Source organism: Procambarus clarkii, chromosome 24 (genome assembly GCF_040958095.1).
Source record: "Procambarus clarkii isolate CNS0578487 chromosome 24, FALCON_Pclarkii_2.0, whole genome shotgun sequence".
Taxonomy (NCBI): Eukaryota; Metazoa; Arthropoda; class Malacostraca; order Decapoda; family Cambaridae; genus Procambarus; species Procambarus clarkii.
This window is the reverse complement of record NC_091173.1, coordinates 34,628,656-34,649,976: the sequence shown is the minus strand read 5'-3', so window position 1 is coordinate 34,649,976 and position 21,321 is coordinate 34,628,656. Positions and strand designations below refer to the sequence as shown.

General features: G+C 46.4%; 1 protein-coding gene across 2 annotated transcripts in view; it reads left to right on the top strand.

Annotated features, from left to right (window-relative positions):
• The first annotated feature begins 6,291 nt into the window (after positions 1-6,291).
• LOC123761583 (uncharacterized) overlaps positions 6,292-21,321 on the top strand; it is a 58,785-nt gene continuing 43,755 nt past the window's right edge. The window contains exon 1 of one of the 2 annotated variants that reach the window (XM_069330796.1): positions 6,292-7,008. In XM_069330796.1, coding sequence (XP_069186897.1) covers positions 6,943-7,008 — 66 coding nt within the window. In that variant the 5' untranslated portion in view covers positions 6,292-6,942. The remainder of the gene's footprint in view (positions 7,009-21,321) is intronic. The other variant, XM_045747600.2, reaches the window with a different exon arrangement.

The window sequence follows — 21,321 nt, the reverse complement described above, 5'->3', positions numbered from 1 at the left end:
TTGCCATGTTGTTCCTATCAAACTCCTGTCTAGGTCTTCTGTCCCTTAGTGGAGGGTTGTAAATGACTGTCACTATTATCTTAGGTCCACCCATTGTTATAGTTCCTGTTACGTAGTCTCTGAATCCTTCACAGCCCGGAATTTCCATCTCATCAAAACTCCAGTCCTTCCTTATCAGCAGAGCCACTCCTCCTCCTCCTCTCCCTTATCTCTCTTCCCTCTCTTCCCTTACTATATAGAAGTCATGTGGAAACACAGCATTTGTTATGACCCCTGACAATTTTATTTCCGTGAGTCCTATTACATTTGGGTTCTCATTCTACGCCCTTTCCGCCAGTTCACTTGCTTTGTTGGTAATCCCATCGATGTTTGAGTACATTATCTTGAAGCTCAGTTTCCTATATCCTTTATCACACACACTGCCCACTGGTGTAGAAAACCGTTCCATGGGCTGGGTTAATTGGATAGGCTCATCCTCCTGTGGGGGTGTCCTCCTCCTCTCCAAACCAAGGGTTTGGAGAGGAGGTGGAGGGTAGGGGATGGAGGCATAGATCTTGCCTGGGCCGGCCTGGGACAGGAGCAAGACCAGGAGATGGGAAGGCAAGGGGAGTACTCTGGGTAAGGGTGGAAGGAGGGAGTATTTGGGTGATATGGTGGGTATTGTGTAGGGGCAAGGAAGGATTTGTGCTTGGGGTGTGGTGGGGGGGGGCTCCTCTGGAGTGGCAGGTTAGGGTGATGCAGTCCCCACTGGTGTTCCCAAATTGCTGGATTGGGGTTCCCCACTCCCCTCTGGGACTGCTGGGTTGGAGGCTGAGGTTCCCTGGCTCCCTTCAACCTGGGCCTTTTCCTTGTATCTGCTGCCTGTATTATCTTGTCTCTGGTCTTGCCCCTCTGAAGGTATACTCTCTGTTTTTTCTTACATTTTTTTAAGTTTGCTCTTCTTTCTTCTTTCTTTGTCTTACATCATATCAATATCTAAACCTCTGAATGCAGTCATATATATCTACCTTCTCTAACTCATAGTGCTCTCACTATCACTATAGTGTCTACCTCTCTAACTTATAGTGCTCTCACTATCACTATAGTGTATACCTCTCTAACTTATAGTGCTCTCACTATCACTATAGTGTCTACCTCTCTAACTTATAGTGCTCTCACTATCACTACAGTGTCTACCTCTCTAACTTATAGTGCTCTCACTATCACTATAGTGTCTACCTCTCTAACTCATAGTGCTCTCACTATCACTATAGTGTCTACCTCTCTAACTTATAGTGCTCTCACTATCACTATAGTGTCTACCTCTCTAACTTATAGTGCTCTCACTATCACTATAGTGTCTACCTCTCTAACTTATAGTGCTCTCACTATCACTATAGTGTCTACCTCTCTAACTTATAGTGCTCTCACTATCACTATAGTGTCTACCTCTCTAACTTATAGTGCTCTCACTATCACTATAGTGTCTACCTCTCTAACTTATAGTGCTCTCACTATCACTACAGTGTCTACCTCTCTAACTTATAGTGCTCTCACTATCACTATAGTGTCTACCTCTCTAACTCATAGTGCTCTCACTATCACTATAGTGTCTACCTCTCTAACTTATAGTGCTCTCACTATCACTATAGTGTCTACCTCTCTAACTTATAGTGCTCTCACTATCACTATAGTGTCTACCTCTCTAACTTATAGTGCTCTCACTATCACTATAGTGTCTACCTCTCTAACTTATAGTGCTCTCACTATCACTATAGTGTCTACCTCTCTAACTTATAGTGCTCTCACTATCACTATAGTGTCTACCTCTCTAACTTATAGTGCTCTCACTATCACTATAGTGTCTACCTCTCTAACTTATAGTGCTCTCACTATCACTATAGTGTCTACCTCCTCTAACTCATAGTGCTCTCACTATCACTCTAGTGTCTACCTTCTCTAACTCATAGTGCTCTCACTATCACTATAGTGTCTACCTTCTCTAACTCATAGTGCTCTCACTATCACTATAGTGTCTACCTCTCTAACTCATAGTGCTCTCACTATCACTATAGTGTCTACCTCTCTAACTCATAGTGCTCTCACTATCACTACAGTGTCTACCTTCTCTAACTCATAGTGCTCTCACTATCACTATAGTGTCTACCTCCTCTAACTCACAGTGCTCTCACTATCACTACAGTGTCTACCTTCTCTAACTCATAGTGCTCTCACTATCACTATAGTGTCTACCTTCTCTAACTCATAGTGCTCTCACTATCACTATAGTGTCTACCTCTCTAACTCATAGTGCTCTCACTATCACTATAGTGTCTACCTTCTCTAACTCACAGTGCTCTCACTATCACTACAGTGTCTACCTTCTCTAACTCATAGTGCTCTCACTATCACTATAGTGTCTACCTTCTCTAACTCACAGGGCTCTCACTATCACTATAGTGTCTACCTTCTCAAACTCACAGTGCTCTCACTATCACTACAGTGTCTACCTTCTCTAACTCATAGTGCTCTCACTATCACTATAGTGTCTACCTTCTCTAACTCACAGTGCTCTCACTATCACTACAATGTCTACCTTCTCTAACTCACAGTGCTCTCACTATCACTACAGTATCTACCTTCTCTAACTCATAGTGCTCTCACTATCACTATAGTGTCTACCTTCTCTAACTCACAGTGCTCTCACTATCACTATAGTGTCTACCTTCTCAAACTCACAGTGCTCTCACTATCACTACAGTGTCTACCTTCTCTAACTCATAGTGCTCTCACTATCACTATAGTGTCTACCTTCTCTAACTCACAGTGCTCTCACTATCACTACAATGTCTACCTTCTCTAACTCATAGTGCTCTCACTATCACTACAGTGTCTACCTTCTCTAACTCACAGTGCACATATCTTTCCTTTCTCGGGTGAGATACAGTACCACGTGTGACGGGTGAGGGAGACGGGGTCCTCTTGACAGTACCACGTGTGACGGGTGAGGGAGACGGGGTCCTCTTGACAGTATCACGTGTGACGGGTGAGGGAGACGGGGTCCTCTTGACAGTATCACGTGTGACGGGTGAGGGAGACGGGGTCCTCTTGACAGTATCACGTGTGACGGGTGAGGGAGACGGGGTCCTCTTGACAGTACCACGTGTGACGGGTGAGGGAGACGGGGTCCTCTTGACAGTACCACGTGTGACGGGTGAGGGAGACGGGGTCCTCTTGACAGTACCACGTGTGACGGGTGAGGGAGACGGGGTCCTCTTGACAGTATCACGTGTGACGGGTGAGGGAGACGGGGTCCTCTTGACAGTATCACTTGTGACGGGTGAGGGAGACGGGGTCCTCTTGACAGTATCACGTGTGACGGGTGAGGGAGACGGGGTCCTCTTGACAGTATCACGTGTGACGGGTGAGGGAGACGGGGTCCTCTTGACAGTATCACGTGTGACGGGTGAGGGAGACGGGGTCCTCTTGACAGTACCACGTGTGACGGGTGAGGGAGACGGGGTCCTCTTGACAGTACCACGTGTGACGGGTGAGGGAGACGGGGTCCTCTTGACAGTACCACGTGTGACGGGTGAGGGAGACGGGGTCCTCTTGACAGTATCACGTGTGACGGGTGAGGGAGACGGGGTCCTCTTGACAGTATCACGTGTGACGGGTGAGGGAGACGGGGTCCTCTTGACAGTATCACGTGTGACGGGTGAGGGAGACGGGGTCCTCTTGACAGTATCACGTGTGACGGGTGAGGGAGACGGGATCCTCTTGACAGTATCACGTGTGACGGGTGAGGGAGACGGGGTCCTCTTGACAGTACCACGTGTGACGGGTGAGGGAGACGGGGTCCTCTTGACAGTACCACGTGTGACGGGTGAGGGAGACGGGGTCCTCTTGACAGTATCACGTGTGACAGGTGAGGGAGACGGGGTCCTCTTGACAGTATCACGTGTGACAGGTGAGGGAGACGGGGTCCTCTTGACAGTACCACGTGTGACAGGTGAGGGAGACGGGGTCCTCTTGACAGTACCACGTGTGACGGGTGAGGGAGACGGGGTCCTCTTGACAGTATCACGTGTGACAGGTGAGGGAGACGGGGTCCTCTTGACAGTACCACGTGTGACGGGTGAGGGAGACGGGGTCCTCTTGACAGTACCACGTGTGACGGGTGAGGGAGACGGGGTCCTCTTGACAGTATCACGTGTGACAGGTGAGGGAGACGGGGTCCTCTTGACAGTATCACGTGTGACGGGTGAGGGAGACGGGGTCCTCTTGACAGTATCACGTGTGACAGGTGAGGGAGACGGGGTCCTCTTGACAGTATCACGTGTGACGGGTGAGGGAGACGGGGTCCTCTTGACAGTACCACGTGTGACAGGTGAGGGAGACGGGGTCCTCTTGACAGTATCACGTGTGACAGGTGAGGGAGACGGGGTCCTCTTGACAGTACCACGTGTGACGGGTGAGGGAGACGGGGTCCTCTTGACAGTATCACGTGTGACAGGTGAGGGAGACGGGGTCCTCTTGACAGTACCACGTGTGACAGGTGAGGGAGACGGGGTCCTCTTGACAGTACCACGTGTGACAGGTGAGGGAGACGGGGTCCTCTTGACAGTACCACGTGTGACAGGTGAGGGAGACGGGGTCCTCTTGACAGTATCACGTGTGACAGGTGAGGGAGACGGGGTCCTCTTGACAGTATCACGTGTGACAGGTGAGGGAGACGGGGTCCTCTTGACAGTATCACGTGTGACAGGTGAGGGAGACGGGGTCCTCTTGACAGTATCACGTGTGACAGGTGAGGGAGACGGGGTCCTCTTGACAGTACCACGTGTGACAGGTGAAGGAGACGGGGTCCTCTTGACAGTACCACGTGTGACAGGTGAGGGAGACGGGGTCCTCTTGACAGTATCACGTGTGACAGGTGAGGGAGACGGGGTCCTCTTGACAGTACCACGTGTGACAGGTGAGGGAGACGGGGTCCTCTTGACAGTATCACGTGTGACAGGTGAGGGAGACGGGGTCCTCTTGACAGTACCACGTGTGACAGGTGAGGGAGACGGGGTCCTCTTGACAGTATCACGTGTGACAGGTGAGGGAGACGGGGTCCTCTTGACAGTATCACGTGTGACAGGTGAGGGAGACGGGGTCCTCTTGACAGTATCACGTGTGACAGGTGAGGGAGACGGGGTCCTCTTGACAGTACCACGTGTGACAGGTGAGGGAGACGGGGTCCTCTTGACAGTATCACGTGTGACGGGTGAGGGAGACGGGGTCCTCTTGACAGTATCACGTGTGACAGGTGAGGGAGACGGGGTCCTCTTGACAGTATCACGTGTGACAGGTGAGGGAGACGGGGTCCTCTTGACAGTATCACGTGTGACAGGTGAGGGAGACGGGGTCCTCTTGACAGTATCACGTGTGACAGGTGAGGGAGACGGGGTCCTCTTGACAGTATCACGTGTGACAGGTGAGGGAGACGGGGTCCTCTTGACAGTACCACGTGTGACGGGTGAGGGAGACGGGGTCCTCTTGACAGTATCACGTGTGACAGGTGAGGGAGACGGAGTCCTCTTGACAGTACCATGTGTGACAGGTGAGGGAGACGGAGTCCTCTTGACAGTATCACGTGTGACGGGTGAGGGAGACGGGGTCCTCTTGACAGTACCACGTGTGACAGGTGAGGGAGACGGGGTCCTCTTGACAGTACCACGTGTGACGGGTGAGGGAGACGGGGTCCTCTTGACAGTACCACGTGTGACAGGTGAGGGAGACGGGGTCCTCTTGACAGTATCACGTGTGACAGGTGAGGGAGACGGGGTCGTCTTGACAGTATCACGTGTGACGGGTGAGGGAGACGGGGTCCTCTTGACAGTACCACGTGTGACAGGTGAGGGAGACGGGGTCCTCTTGACAGTACCACGTGTGACGGGTGAGGGAGACGGGGTCCTCTTGACAGTATCACGTGTGGGCGTTGTAGCCTCTCCGGTCTGAGATAAAACCATAACAAAGGCAGATAAAACGTCGCGTCCGAATCCCTCGAGCGCTGCTGACTTCCACAAACTTAAAACCTCTAATTGCCATTATTTTGACTTCATTCTAAGCTACTGACAGAATTTGAGAGTTTATTTAGAGATAATCACTGTTAATTATTGACTGGTGTGAGTAAGTTGTCCAGCGGTAACTCTCTTGCGGCGACTCAAGTGAAGGTTCGACGTCCGGGCGGCGGAACGCACCCTGGCTAATAAGGAAATAGACTATGGGGGCGTTCAACCAGTTTCACGTCAGGCTTAACCCATCTGGGTGTTGTCATTGTCCAGTCATCTGTAGCGCTGACAGTACACCTTCCCTGTGTAGTACTCTCCCTCCAGTACACCTTCCCTGTGTAGTACTCTCCCTCCAGTACACCTTCCCTGTGTAGTACTCTCCCTCCTGGACACCTTCCCTGTGTAGTACTCTCCCTCCAGTACACCTTCCCTGTGTAGTACTCGCCCTCCTGGACACCTTCCCTGTGTAGTACTCTCCCTCCAGTACACCTTCCCTGTGTAGTACTCTCCCTCCAGTACACCTTCCCTGTGTAGTACTCTCCCTCCTGGACACCTTCCCTGTGTAGTACTCGCCCTCCAGTACACCTTCCCTGTGTAGTACTCTCCCTCCAGTACACCTTCCCTGTGTAGTACTCTCCCTCCAGTACACCTTCCCTGTGTAGTACTCTCCCTCCTGGACACCTTCCCTGTGTAGTACTCGCCCTCCTGGACACCTTCCCTGTGTAGTACTCTCCCTCCAGTACACCTTCCCTGTGTAGTACTCGCCCTCCAGTACACCTTCCCTGTGTAGTACTCTCCCTCCAGTACACCTTCCCTGTGTAGTACTCGCCCTCCTGGACACTGAGAGAGAGAGCACTGAGTTAGCTCGCATATTAAGTGCAAATTAGACACAAGAGATCGCAAGATGGCGCTTGAGCTCCACACAGACATCATCAGGACTCCTTCGGGATTTTTAAAGATCTTCGAGACGGTAATTTGTCCGTTATCCTGGTGGGGAATGTCCAGTTAGTGTCCGTTATCTTGGCAGAGAATGTCCAGTTAGTGTCCGTTATCCTGGTGGGGAATGTCCAGTTAGTGTCCGTTATTATGGGGGGAGAATGTCCCGTTAGTGTCCGTTATCTTGGCAGAGAATGTCCAGTTAGTGTCCGTTATCCTGGTGGGGAATGTCCAGTTAGTGTCCGCTATCCTGGTGGGGAATGTCCAGTTAGTGTCCGCTATCCTGGTGGGGAATGTCCAGTTAGTGTCCGCTATCCTGGTGGGGAATGTCCAGTTAGTGTCCGCTATCCTGGTGGGGAATGTCCAGTTAGTGTCAGCTATCCTGGTGGGGAATGTCCAGTTAGTGTCCGCTATCCTGGTGGGGAATGTCCAGTTAGTGTCCGTTATCTTGGCAGAGAATGTCCAGTTAGTGTCCGCTATCCTGGTGGGGAATGTCCAGTTAGTGTCCGTTATCTTGGCAGAGAATGTCCAGTTAGTGTCCGTTATCCTGGTGGGGAATGTCCAGTTAGTGTCCGCTATCCTGGTGGGGAATGTCCAGTTAGTGTCCGCTATCCTGGTGGGGAATGTCCAGTTAGTGTCCGCTATCCTGGTGGGGAATGTCCAGTTAGTGTCCGCTATCCTGGTGGGGAATGTCCAGTTAGTGTCAGCTATCCTGGTGGGGAATGTCCAGTTAGTGTCCGCTATCCTGGTGGGGAATGTCCAGTTAGTGTCCGCTATCCTGGTGGGGAATGTCCAGTTAGTGTCCGCTATCCTGGTGGGGAATGTCCAGTTAGTGTCCGCTATCCTGGTGGGGAATGTCCAGTTAGTGTCCGCTATCCTGGTGGGGAATGTCCAGTTAGTGTCCGCTATCCTGGTGGGGAATGTCCAGTTAGTGTCCGCTATCCTGGTGGGGAATGTCCAGTTAGTGTCCGCTATCCTGGTGGGGAATGTCCAGTTAGTGTCCGCTATCCTGGTGGGGAATGTCCAGTTAGTGTCCGCTATCCTGGTGGGGAATGTCCAGTTAGTGTCCGCTATCCTGGTGGGGAATGTCCAGTTAGTGTCCGCTATCCTGGTGGGGAATGTCCAGTTAGTGTCCGCTATCCTGGTGGGGAATGTCCAGTTAGTGTCAGCTATCCTGGTGGGGAATGTCCAGTTAGTGTCCGCTATCCTGGTGGGGAATGTCCAGTTAGTGTCCGCTATCCTGGTGGGGAATGTCCAGTTAGTGTCCGCTATCCTGGTGGGGAATGTCCAGTAAGTGTCCGCTATCCTGGTGGGGAATGTCCAGTTAGTGTCCGCTATCCTGGTGGGGAATGTCCAGTTAGTGTCCGCTATCCTGGTGGGGAATGTCCAGTTAGTGTCCGCTATCCTGGTGGGGAATGTCCAGTTAGTGTCCGCTATCCTGGTGGGGAATGTCCAGTTAGTGTCCGCTATCCTGGTGGGGAATGTCCAGTTAGTGTCCGCTATCCTGGTGGGGAATGTCCAGTTAGTGTCAGCTATCCTGGTGGGGAATGTCCAGTTAGTGTCCGCTATCCTGGTGGGGAATGTCCAGTTAGTGTCCGCTATCCTGGTGGGGAATGTCCAGTTAGTGTCCGCTATCCTGGTGGGGAATGTCCAGTAAGTGTCCGCTATCCTGGTGGGGAATGTCCAGTTAGTGTCCGCTATCCTGGTGGGGAATGTCCAGTTAGTGTCCGCTATCCTGGTGGGGAATGTCCAGTTAGTGTCCGCTATCGTGGTGGAGAATGTCCAGTTAGTGTCCGCTATCCTGGTGGGGAATGTCCAGTTAGTGTCCGCTATCGTGGTGGAGAATGTCCAGTTAGTGTCCGCTATCCTGGTGGGGAATGTCCAGTTAGTGTCCGCTATCCTGGTGGGGAATGTCCAGTTAGTGTCCGCTATCGTGGTGGAGAATGTCCAGTTAGTGTCAGCTATCCTGGTGGGGAATGTCCAGTTAGTGTCCGCTATCCTGGTGGGGAATGTCCAGTTAGTGTCCGCTATCCTGGTGGGGAATGTCCAGTTAGTGTCCGCTATCCTGGTGGGGAATGTCCAGTTAGTGTCCGCTATCGTGGTGGAGAATGTCCAGTTAGTGTCCGCTATCCTGGTGGGGAATGTCCAGTTAGTGTCCGCTATCGTGGTGGAGAATGTCCAGTTAGTGTCCGCTATCCTGGTGGGGAATGTCCAGTTAGTGTCCGCTATCCTGGTGGGGAATGTCCAGTTAGTGTCCGCTATCGTGGTGGAGAATGTCCAGTTAGTGTCAGCTATCCTGGTGGGGAATGTCCAGTTAGTGTCAGCCATCCTGGTGGGGAATGTCCAGTTAGTGTCCGCTATCCTGGTGGAGAATGTCCAGTTAGTGTCCGCTATCCTGGTGGGGAATGTCCAGTTAGTGTCCGCTATCGTGGTGGAGAATGTCCAGTTAGTGTCCGCTATCCTGGTGGGGAATGTCCAGTTAGTGTCCGCTATCGTGGTGGAGAATGTCCAGTTAGTGTCCGCTATCCTGGTGGGGAATGTCCAGTTAGTGTCCGCTATCCTGGTGGGGAATGTCCAGTTAGTGTCCGCTATCGTGGTGGAGAATGTCCAGTTAGTGTCCGCTATCCTGGTAGGGAATGTCCAGTTAGTGTCCGCTATCGTGGTGGAGAATGTCCAGTTAGTGTCCGCTATCCTGGTGGGGAATGTCCAGTTAGTGTCCGCTATCCTGGTGGGGAATGTCCAGTTAGTGTCCGCTATCGTGGTGGAGAATGTCCAGTTAGTGTCCGCTATCCTGGTGGGGAATGTCCAGTTAGTGTCCGCTATCCTGGTGGGGAATGTCCAGTTAGTGTCCGCTATCCTGGTGGAGAATGTCCAGTTAGTGTCAGCTATCCTGGTGGGGAATGTCCAGTTAGTGTCCGCTATCCTGGTGGGGAATGTCCAGTTAGTGTCCGCTATCCTGGTGGAGAATGTCCAGTTAGTGTCCGCTATCCTGGTGGGGAATGTCCAGTTAGTGTTAACATTTCCTCTCAGCCCTACACTAATTATTGTACATTTGTTAATGGGTTATTCATCACTTGTTGATTGTTTACGTTTTGTTCGTGTCGTTGTGAATAATACACAAAATAATTGTTAATACACTCTTGTATATTTTAGAATTAACAACGTAATAATTAATATGATTTTATTCTTATTACTTGTGCATTATTATAATTGTATTTTATATAGATAAATGACAGTATTTAACGTGATATATCTATGATAACATCCACAGGAGCCATCATGAGGATTCGAAGCTTTGTGCAGAATTCCCAGAACCAATGTCTGGGAATACCCAGCGCATAGGTTCGAATCCTCATGATGGCTTCGGTGGAATTTCTGTGTTTTATATATTAGGAGACGGGCACCCGGCGGTGCCCGGGCCTGTTTGTCCCTCCCTCCAACCCTTCCCCCTCTGCAGGCGATGAGTGACGATAACGTGACTGAAGGCATGATGACCACACCACAAGACGGAGAACATGTTTGGGTCCATCCTGGGCCATTATTAAGTCGTCGTTTTTACATGTTCTGATGTGTGGTTTGGTCCTCTTCCCTCTCTTTCTCGCCCCTTCCACCCTCTCCCCCTTCGCCATCACCGCTTCCCCCTTTCCACTTCCCCCTCAGCCCTTTTCTCCTCCTCCCCTTCCACCTGTTATATCGTCCCAAGCAAGGCTCGTGGAGTAGAACTCTCCCCCATAAGTCAGTGAACCTCCTGGCCTCAAATATGTAAGTTCACAATGTTTATGGTAGAGTGAAAGTCTAAGTAAACTCCACCAGTTTACTGGGGCGAACTTAGCTACATGACACAGCTTAGTTACAATAGGTATGCATACCCACAACCAAGTAACAATCAAGCAAGTTAACACAAGGCACACCAGGTAGATGCCACTAAGCAAAGATCACCTAATAACATAGGTACACTAGACAGCAGGGGACAGGCTGGCCAGCCATGGAGATGGTGGGTGGTGACTATACATAACCAGTGAGGGGGGGGGGTCATGTCTCAACATGAACATCTATATAGACAAGTCAGTAAACTATCTGACTGACAGTCAGTAAACTATCTGACTGACAGTCAGTAAACTATCTGACTGACAGTCAGTAAACTATCTGACTGACAGTCAGTAAACTATCTGACTGACAGTCAGTAAACTATCTGACTGACAGTCAGTAAACTATCTGACTGACAGTCAGTAAACTGTTAGTTAGGAGCAAGGGACGACTCCCGATCATAATGTGGCATTCTTCCAAGAAAGGGGACTTGGAAACGAATGGTTGTCGAGGGTGTGGTGTTGTGAGTTACTGAGGAAGTCTTGGTTGTAGGGTTGATATAAAGCCATTGCTTGGTTATTGACTTTAATACTTATTCTGATACATTACTAGCAGCGTCCAAGCGTGGCGGGCGTCCTGCACGCTCTCAGTTTACACACTATCTGCTGGCGTATGAAACGCAGCCATACAAATGGATGGTACCGTTTTCTATGAACATGACATCCCTCCTTTTCTTTCAAAAGAATGAATACAGGATGTCTACTATGCTTGTAGCACAAAGCAAAGTTATTGACACAAAGTAAGTTATTAACATATCAAGAGATATTGCATAGATTTTACATTAATTAAGCACACAAAGAATTTAAACAACTTAATCTTTACCACAGAGGATATCAGTGTTAAATATACATATGCAATGTTAAACAAAAAAATGAAAGAAACTGTACTATAAAGTTACAAAATATTGAATGAGAGATCTGCATTATTCAAACAATATTAAATTTAATTTGGCATAATAAGTAAATACTTTGCATTACCTAGGAACACAATTAATCATCAAATCGTGTAGGGCGTTTAACATGACGTCTGGGACGAGAGTCCTTAAACACAAGAATATCACTTAATGAATTGTTTGTTAAGTTATAACTCATTGTTTCTTTATCTTGAACGACTTTGCACTTCATCATTTTCTACACTAGTTGGAATCACTTTGAAATAAGCCATATTACGTGTTATACTATGATCTCTATTACTAGCTGTTACCATAGTTCCTTTTACACTAATCACTTTATATGGTTTTGTATCATACGGCATATCTAACTTTCCCTCTTTTTTCTTTTTAACGAGAACAGTGTCACCAACCTTTATGAATTGTTCCTTTGCACGTTGATCATGAGCAATTTTCATTTTGCCCTTGGCTAGTGCATCCTTCTGAGCGAGACGTTATCCGTTACCTCGGCTGGCATGACGGGTAGTGCGATTCTCATAGGACGTCCAAATAAAAGTTCACCAGGTGACTTGCCCAGTGTTCCATGTGGTGTTGCACGGTAGTTCCTGAGAAAAGCATACATAGCTTGTTTCCAGGATCGTCCTTCGGCATGAGCACAGAGTACCGCTTTCATGAGAGGTTGCATGAATCTCTCAACTTCTCCATTTGCTTGAGGATGTAGTGGCATCACACAGCGGTGTTTGAATCCAATATGCTCAGCAAAGTTGACGAAGTCTTGTCCATTGAATGGCGGTCCATTGTCCGTCTTGACAACTTAAGGAATGCCAAAGTTTGAAAAGATCTTGTCGAGTTTCGGGATGACTGCCTTTGCAGATGTGGAAGTGATGATTTCTACTTCTGGATAACGTGAGTGATCATCAATGACTACCATCAAGTACTCTCCAGTTGGTAGTGGTCCGCAGAAGTCCATCGATACTTCCGTCCATGGTGCAGCAGGTAGTGGTGAAGGTTGTAGAGGTGTTGGTCTTGAAGTATCCACTGCAGCTTGGCAAGGGACACAGGCATCATGCATATCCTTTGCTTGACGATCAATGCCAGGAAACCACACCTTTTCTCGTAGCAGCTGTTTGGTCCTAACAAGACCTTGGTGTCCTTGATGTGCAAGCTTCAGAGCACGCTGCTGTAGAACAGCTGGAATGACGATACGAGTACCTCGCAGCACGGTGTCGCGTTGTTGCGCAACACCTAATTCTGTTCGGATAAGTTCAAGTGTTTTAATGCATTGCGAGAGTATGGTATCTCAAGCTATCTCCCACAGCTGACGAATGGTTCATTTCAGTGCACAGTGCACCGATCTCGTGAACAAAGTTCTATCTCTTTAAACCCTGGACGGAAACTGTCATATTGGGTGTCCCCAGGATGGCCACATAACCAGGAATACTTTAATCAAACGGAGGCTGCCGTGTGTCCAGGCAGGAATTAGATAAAGAGGAATTAAGCATTTATGCCATAGAGTGAGGAAGTACACAGCTTGAGGTGCAAGTGGTGGCATAGAGGAGACGCCAGCAAGGCGACAGATAAGATCTGACCTCTGGGGTCAGCCTCAACCAGCACGATGAAGAATAACAACAGTGACGTAGTCGTAACGTGTTCATGACGCCACCTCTGCTACCGATCATGTAATGATCAATATCATTGGTTCTGGCACCTTTGCTGCAACGCCATTGGTCACTTGTAGACCTGATGTTGGTGCCCCACGAGGAGCCCTGCAATCCCTTGCAAGGGTATTCTTGTGAGGAAGTCTGTACATAGTTGACGTGTCTTTCTGTTTATCGGCCAATAGACAGAACACCGTCCATTCCTCACCGTCAAGTTAAACTCAGCATCTTCTCGAAATACCAACGCTCACCGGCTCCGCATGGGAGCAGGTTGGCCGAGCGGACAGCACACTGGACTTGTGATCCTGTGGTTCTGGGTTCGATCCCAGACGCCGGTGAGAAATAATCGGCAGAGTTTCTTTCACCCTATGCCCCTGTTACCTAGCAGTAAAATAGGTACCTGGGTGTTAGTCAGCTGTCACGGGCTGCTTCCTGGGGGTGGAGGCCTGGTCGAGGACCGGGCCGCAGGGACACTAAAGCCCCGTAATCATCTCAAGATACACAAGATAACCCGGAATCGCGATCGTGACTATATTGTTCAAAAATCTTCTAGAGTGAAAAATCTGTGAATTGCCTGAGCGAAACAGACTGATATCAGGTCACTCCTGGTGACAAATTGAGATGGTCTGTGAGTGACCTAGAGTGGACTAAGGCAGTGCCGCTGCCTAAGTACTGTGTGTGTGACTTTACCACAGTGTACCTGCATGGTTTACCACAGTGTACCTGCATGGTTTACCACAGTGTACCTGCATGGTTTACCACAGTGTACCTGCATGGTTTACCACAGTGTACCTGCATGGTTTACCACAGCGTACCTGCATGGTTTACCACAGTGTACCTGCATGGTACCATATAACCAGCTGCCGCCAAGCCGCCACTCAGCCCAGAACGTGTAGCCGCCTCAAACCGCCACCCTCCCTGTCTCACTGTACTACGTGACGTCACCACACGTCACCACCTTACTCACCGCCAGTGCCATCAAGGGTGTGTGTGTGTGTCTGTTAGACATACAGCGCGCCCTCCTGCGAGTACCTCCGTGTCAAGTACGGTGTGTTGGGAAAGCCTGTCGTCAGTGTCTCATGTCGTAACGAGCGAAACCAGCTGTCAGGCCACCAACGAGTTCTTGCATAAATGTGCACGAGTGAGTGAGTGAATGGGAGAGGTAGCCCACCTGTAAGTACAAGATTTTGTGTTTTATTATTGTGTCTGTCTGTGTGTTGATCTGAGGGATCAACCACCGTTCTCACCTACTCACACCTGACACAGGTATAGGTGGAGGCACCCGACGGTGTATGTGTGTTTATCTGTGCGGTACCACGACATTAAATAAAATAAATAAAATAAATATGTTTATTCAGGTAAGGTACATACATACAAGTGATGTTACATTAATGGATTGATATATAGATAGAGCTAGTACATACAATGCCTAAACTCGTCCATTACACTCGTCTGTGAATGTGAGCTTCACATACACCACACATTTAGTTATTGTGGGACATTATTATTGTGCATGTTATTGCCTGTCCTATTGACAGTACCATTGTGATTTATTGCACATCACTTTACCCGAGTATCCGGTTGGAGCTCCTGTGATCCTTTGCTCACCGGCAGTTAGGTTTGCCGTGTTAATGATTGGCTGTCAATTGTGTTAAGTTAGGTGATTCTCCACGATCAAAATCAATTAGTCAGACGTCAAGAGTCTCGCTAATACAACCACAGCCTTTCTGACGCCAATCTAAAGTAAATCAAGCACCCTTTGTATTAGTGGTTAAGTTAGTAAATAAACTACTGTTAAGCTTTATGCGATGTTTCCGTTGAACCACTTCTGAATACTGCCAACATTACTCAAGCCTTCAGCTCCAGGTGTCTTCAACACCGAGTTGCCTATTATTCACAAATTTATGAGGACCCTAAGAGGCCCTTAAAGTGTTAAATCATTGAGGAGATTCCAACGATCAACGTGGACCAGGACCCGGTGAGGCTAGTCTGAGAAGAGACCCTCAAGGGCTCTAACTCGACCTTGCTCCCAGGCCCTGTACGGTTGCTCTCGTATTTTCTCTGCTGGATTCCGACAGCTTCGTGAAGTGTCTGCTACATGTACATTGGTAACGTATGCATTGCAGTCGGGAAAGCAGAGTAGAAAATCCCACATGCATCTTGGTCAACTCCTGAGGGTGGGATGCATGGAAACTTTTTCTTGGTCAACGCATCCACTGTTGCTTGCAGAGTTGGGTCCTCTAGGGTTGCAGTATGGATTTCATCAAGAGTGAGAGCCTTAGGGACTGCATCACAGGTTACAGAGTGTACATATTCCTCGGCGACTTGAATTACATCTGGGTTGATGTGCAGATGAACTATGCTATTAATAATAACAACCTATGGATTTAAATCGATCAGAGAATTCAGCAACAATACCATCAACATTGTTTGCAGCTTCCACTGCTACAGCATTAGAAAGCTGAAGTAGCCCCAATTTGGTTGAAGTCTTGTAACTGAGTAAAGACTCCTTTGCATTCCTAACAACATGGAATGTAGTAGTGAGCATTGCATTCTTTGACTTAATCTCTGCAGTGAAAGTTCCAATCACTGGTAAGGCTACCTTTGAAGAATAGGCAGTGGCTATGCCATTATAGTTCTCAAGCTTTGGGAACTGTTTTTTAAATTTTTCATAGTGGCACTCAGCAATGGTGTCAATGTTTGATCCAGTGTCAATGAGAACTTTGAGACAAATACCAGCAATGTATACACATGTCTCTGGGTTGTTTGGAAGATCATTCCATTCTGTGATTGCTTGTACTCCATAAGTATAATCACATTCACTGTCATCTGAGACTGGTTGTGATGAAATGTTGTCTTGTACATTATTAACATTCTGGATATGAGGTGCAATATTGTGTTTACCACCTCGACCCCTATGACCTGATCCTCGTACAGTGCTTTTATTCATTGACTGTGGTTTCTTTAGTGCGGAACGACACATAGCACCAAAATGACCTAGTTTTCCACACTCATAGCACTTCTTACCTTGAGGAGGACAAGCATTACCTTGGTGTGGGTAGTCTCCTCCACAATTGTAACATTTTTTTGTTGACACCCTCTGATAACAAAATTATTCGCACACCCTCCATCACTATGTGATGGAGTGCGAAAAGATACGTGAATTCAGAGACAATTCTATAACCCATGTTCCAGTGATGTGTCAATATTTCATTCAAAATGATCTGCTACCAGAAATTTTAGCCAAATATCCCCAGTTTGCTAACTGTAGGTAGTAACTAAGTGATTGTAACCTATCCACCGTTGCTCACTGGATGAGGGACGGTGTGCAGGACAAACATATCAACTGTGACACTAGCTCTCCACATATGTCAGTTGCTTAATTTAGAAACTGTACTTGTGGTCGGTCTCGCACACATTGAGGATGTGACGACATTGATGATATTGAATTTTGAAACTAGCTCATCAGGATTGTGACTTGCTTAGGTAAATGAATTGTGGGGTTCAGTCCCTGAGCCCATTATGTGCCTCTGTAACCCTTTCCACTACCGCCCACAAGATGGGTATGGGGTGCATAATAAATGAACTAAACTAACTAACCTCTGAAGAGGGTCGTTGTGTCTGCTTGAGTCTTGTTCCTTGACCCCAGTTGTGACGTGGTTCTCGGCTAAATTTACTGTTAGGTTTGCCATGATATCTTCTATGATCACGGTGTCCTCCCTGAACCTTACGTACCTCATCACTGTTAGTAACAGTGGCAGCACCGTTGTTGGCACTGCACTCCATGACACGAGCATCATGTGCAGAACCGTTGTTGGCACTGCACTCCATGACACGAGCATCACGTGCAGCATCTTCCATTCGACGAGCAATATCCAGTATCTTGGTAAGAGAACTTTCATCATCAACAAGTTCTAGAGCTCTTCGACGGAGACGTGTAGATGTGCATGATTCAATTATTTGCTGTTTGATTTCTGTGTCAACATCAGCAAACTCACAATGGGCTGCTAAACCCTGCAGACATGTGTCGTAATGATTTACAGTTTTATTAGAAAGTTGTTTGGCTCTCCTGAAATGCATAATTTCCTTAGTAGTGTTTTGTCTTGGTTAGAAATGTTCAGTTAATTTGGCTTTGGCAATGTCATAATCTTTGGCACCACCAGTGTCTTTCAGTGTGTCAAAGATGTCACAAACTCGATCACCTGCATAATGAAGTAGAAAGGCACGCTTTCTTTCAGCACTTTTGATGTCTGAAACTATTAACAAATTTTCAAACATTTTTTGCCATTTGATCCACCTCTGTGACAGGTTTGTCTGGTCACAGTCAGGATCAAATGCAGGAAACTGAGGTATATTTGCCATTTTTACTGTATAAATGTAAACCTATCACTACAATGTTCCTCAGAATACTAAACACTTACTGCACTGTATATGTTAGTTAAGAAATCACTGTAACTACTTTAATTTTGCAAAGCACACAAGCATTTTAATGCAAAAGTTCACAACAGTGCACAATATAGCAGCAACTGACTTCTTACCTAGCCCTTGTGTACATGTGTTGTTCCTACTCACAGCAGCACAGCAGTTGGCACAGCAGTTGTTTGATGAGTTTTCAGCACTGTCAACACAGCAGACGTTCACAGCTTGAAGAATTGTGTAGCACAAAGCGTCGTTTTATACACAAAACATCGGTTTTTACAAAGCTTCGGTAGATATCACACAGCTTCCCCAGCACACAGCTTGTCAGTACTAAGCTTCAGTCAGCACACAGCTTCAGTTAGCACATAGCATTAGTAGAACATAGCATTGATATGGTGCTCACAGACAGCACGGTTTCTCCTCCTCCCGGGTGAGACAGCATGCTTTTTCCATGTGTTTTTGAGCTGGACCGTATCTGCGTTCACTGTTCATCCTCGTCGCTAGTGTGGTGTTGTGTGTTGCTGGGGAAGTTTTGGTTGTAAGGTTGATTAAAGCCATTGCTTGGTTACTGACTTTAATACTTATAATGATACATGACTAGCAGCGTCCAAGCGTGGCGGGCGTCCTGCACGCTCTCTGTTGTTTACATACCATCTGATGGCATATGAAACGCAGCGCATGCAAACGGATGGTGCCGTTTGCTATGAACATGACAGAGAGCACTTGGTGTCAATTGCCGACTAGACAAATATTGCAAATCAAATGCAATATCATTCATACATAATAGGGAACACTTCCATGGAAGAAATGACATATATGCTCGAGATGGGGTGCATCTTTCTAGGGCTGGGGTTGTTGCTGTTGCGAACTCGTTGGAACCTGTGGTTGGAGGGGTTTGTTTGGGTTTAAACTGTTAGTAGATAGTGGTATGGGAATTGATATGGAGAAAGGAGGTAATAAAAGTCTGTGTTTGTGGGGGAAACGAATTGGCAACATGATCAGGGGAAAAAGAAGGGCTTCAAAATAACGATACACTTAGGGTATATTACACGAACAATAGAAGTCTAAGAAACAAAATAAACGCTTTAAATGCTCTTGTCTGCACAGAAAAAAAATAGATAATATTGCACTTACCGAAACGTGGATGAATGTAGAAAATAGAGAACTATTAGCTGAATATCAAATAAATGGATTAAACTATATCACACAGATAGATATATTAGACGAGGAAGGGGAGTAGCCATATATGTTGCGGACAATTTGAAATGTAGTCTCAAAGAGGGAATCAAAACTGAGCCACACACACAGAAACTATTTGGCTAGAATTAAACGAAAAACAAATAATCTAACAATAGGAGTTATATACAGGTCACCAAACTTAGACAGAATGGATGCAAAGCTTCTATGGGATGAAATATTTAAGGCATCAAGGTCTAGCAGTATTTGTGTCATGGGTGACTTTAATTTTAGTGGAATAAACTGGTTCAACTGAACAGGGAATAATGAAGCAGAAGATTTTCTAGAAATAATTGACGATTGCTTTCTTACGCAACACATTAAGGAACCAACACGGGAAAATGTTATTTTAGATCTAGTGTTAACTAGCAGGGAAACACAAATTAATGACATCGAAATAGGGAGTGAGCTAGAGAATAGTAGTCACAAAGAAATTTGATTTACTATAGAATGGAATAGATTTCTAGGGGGAATATTCTGTTAAAGTGCCAGATTTTCGAAAAGCTGATTTTAATAGCCTAAGAAATTTTTGGGGTGAAATAGTTTGGAAAGTCTTGGGCATGGAGGATGGGCCCAAGACTTTGGAAAGAATTAGGCCCACAAAGTCTTGCGTGTTGGAGTGAGACGGGAACTCAGCGATGGGGGATATAAAAAGGGATTTCGATGTGGATTCAAAATATAACTTATTTAAGAATATTCTAAGCAAAGCACAGGAACGTAGTATACCATACAAATTGAATAGATCGAATACTAATGAACCAAAGTGGATAACAAAGGATTTGAAGAACCTTATAGATTCGTACAACTGGTTAGAAATTTTCAAAATGAGATAAGGAGGGCAAAAAGAAACTATGAAGTTCGCATATTAGGGCAAGCTAAGACAAATCCTAAAGGGTTTTTTCAGTTATATCGAACAAAGATAAGAGGAAAGATAGGTCCATTAAAAACTGAGACAGGTCAGATAACGGATAATGACGAAGAGATGAGTAGGATTTTTAATAAATATTTTATCTCTGTATTTACTAAAGAAGAACTTAACTTATGCCTTCAGCCAAACAAGTCTATGTGGGTGGGGATGAGGATAGGTTGACTAGTTTAGCAGTTACCAGGGAGGATGTAATTAAACAATTAGAAAAACTCAAACCAAACAAATCCCCAGGGCCGGATGAAGTGTTTGCCAGGGTGCTTAAAGAATGCAAAGAGGAGCTTTCCGAGCCACTGTCTACCATATTTAATAAATCAATAGAGTCAGGCAGAGTGCCAGAGCCATGGAAGGTAGATAATGTGATACCAATTTTTATGAAAGGAAATAGATCACTTGCGTCAAACTTTCGGCCAATTAGCCAAATATCTATTGTGGGAAAGTTACTTGAATCAATTATTGCAAATACCATTTGTCTTCATCTCGAAAAACATAAATTAATAAATGATTCGCAACATGGTTTTCCAAATGGCCGTTCATGTTTAACAAATTTTCTATCATTTTACTCCAGCATAGTAGAAGCAATTAATAGTGGTAAGGTTCGTAGTGATGTGTACCTTGACTTTAGCAAAGCTTTTGATACAGTGCCACATGAAAGACTGATTAAAAAGATAGAGGCTCATGGTATTGGGGGTGCTATATTAAGCTGGATTAGGGCATGGCTATACTAAAGGAAACAGAGTTAGTGTAAATGGGGGTTAAATCAAAATGGGAAGATGTTGTAAGTAGAGTGCTACAATGCTCTGTCAGGGACCTCTGTTATTTTTACTATATATATAAATGATTTAGATTCAGGTTTGAGCAGCAATATTTGCAAATTTGCAGATGACACAAAAATTGGGATGGAAATAAACACGGAAAAGGACTCAATATTATTTCAAAATGATCTAAATTGGGTTTTTCCATGCTCAAAAGATTGGCAGATGCAGTTTAATGTTGACAAATATAAGGTTTTGAGGTTAGGTAATGATGATAGAGTTACAAGATACGAGCTAGATGGTGTTGAGATTGCGAAGTCGAATTGCGAAAGGGATCTGGGAGTTATGATTAGTAAGAATTTAAAACAAAAGGATCAATGCATGAATGTTCATAATAAGGCAAATAGGACACTGGGATTTATTAATCGAAGCGTTAGTAATAAGACACCTGGTGTGGTTCTTCAGCTATATCTTGCTCTGGTTAGGCCCCATTTAGATTATGCAGTTCAGTTTTGGTCGCCATACTATAGAATGGATATAAATTCACTTGAACGTGTCCAGCGTAGGATGACAAACTTAATTCACAAAATTAGAAACC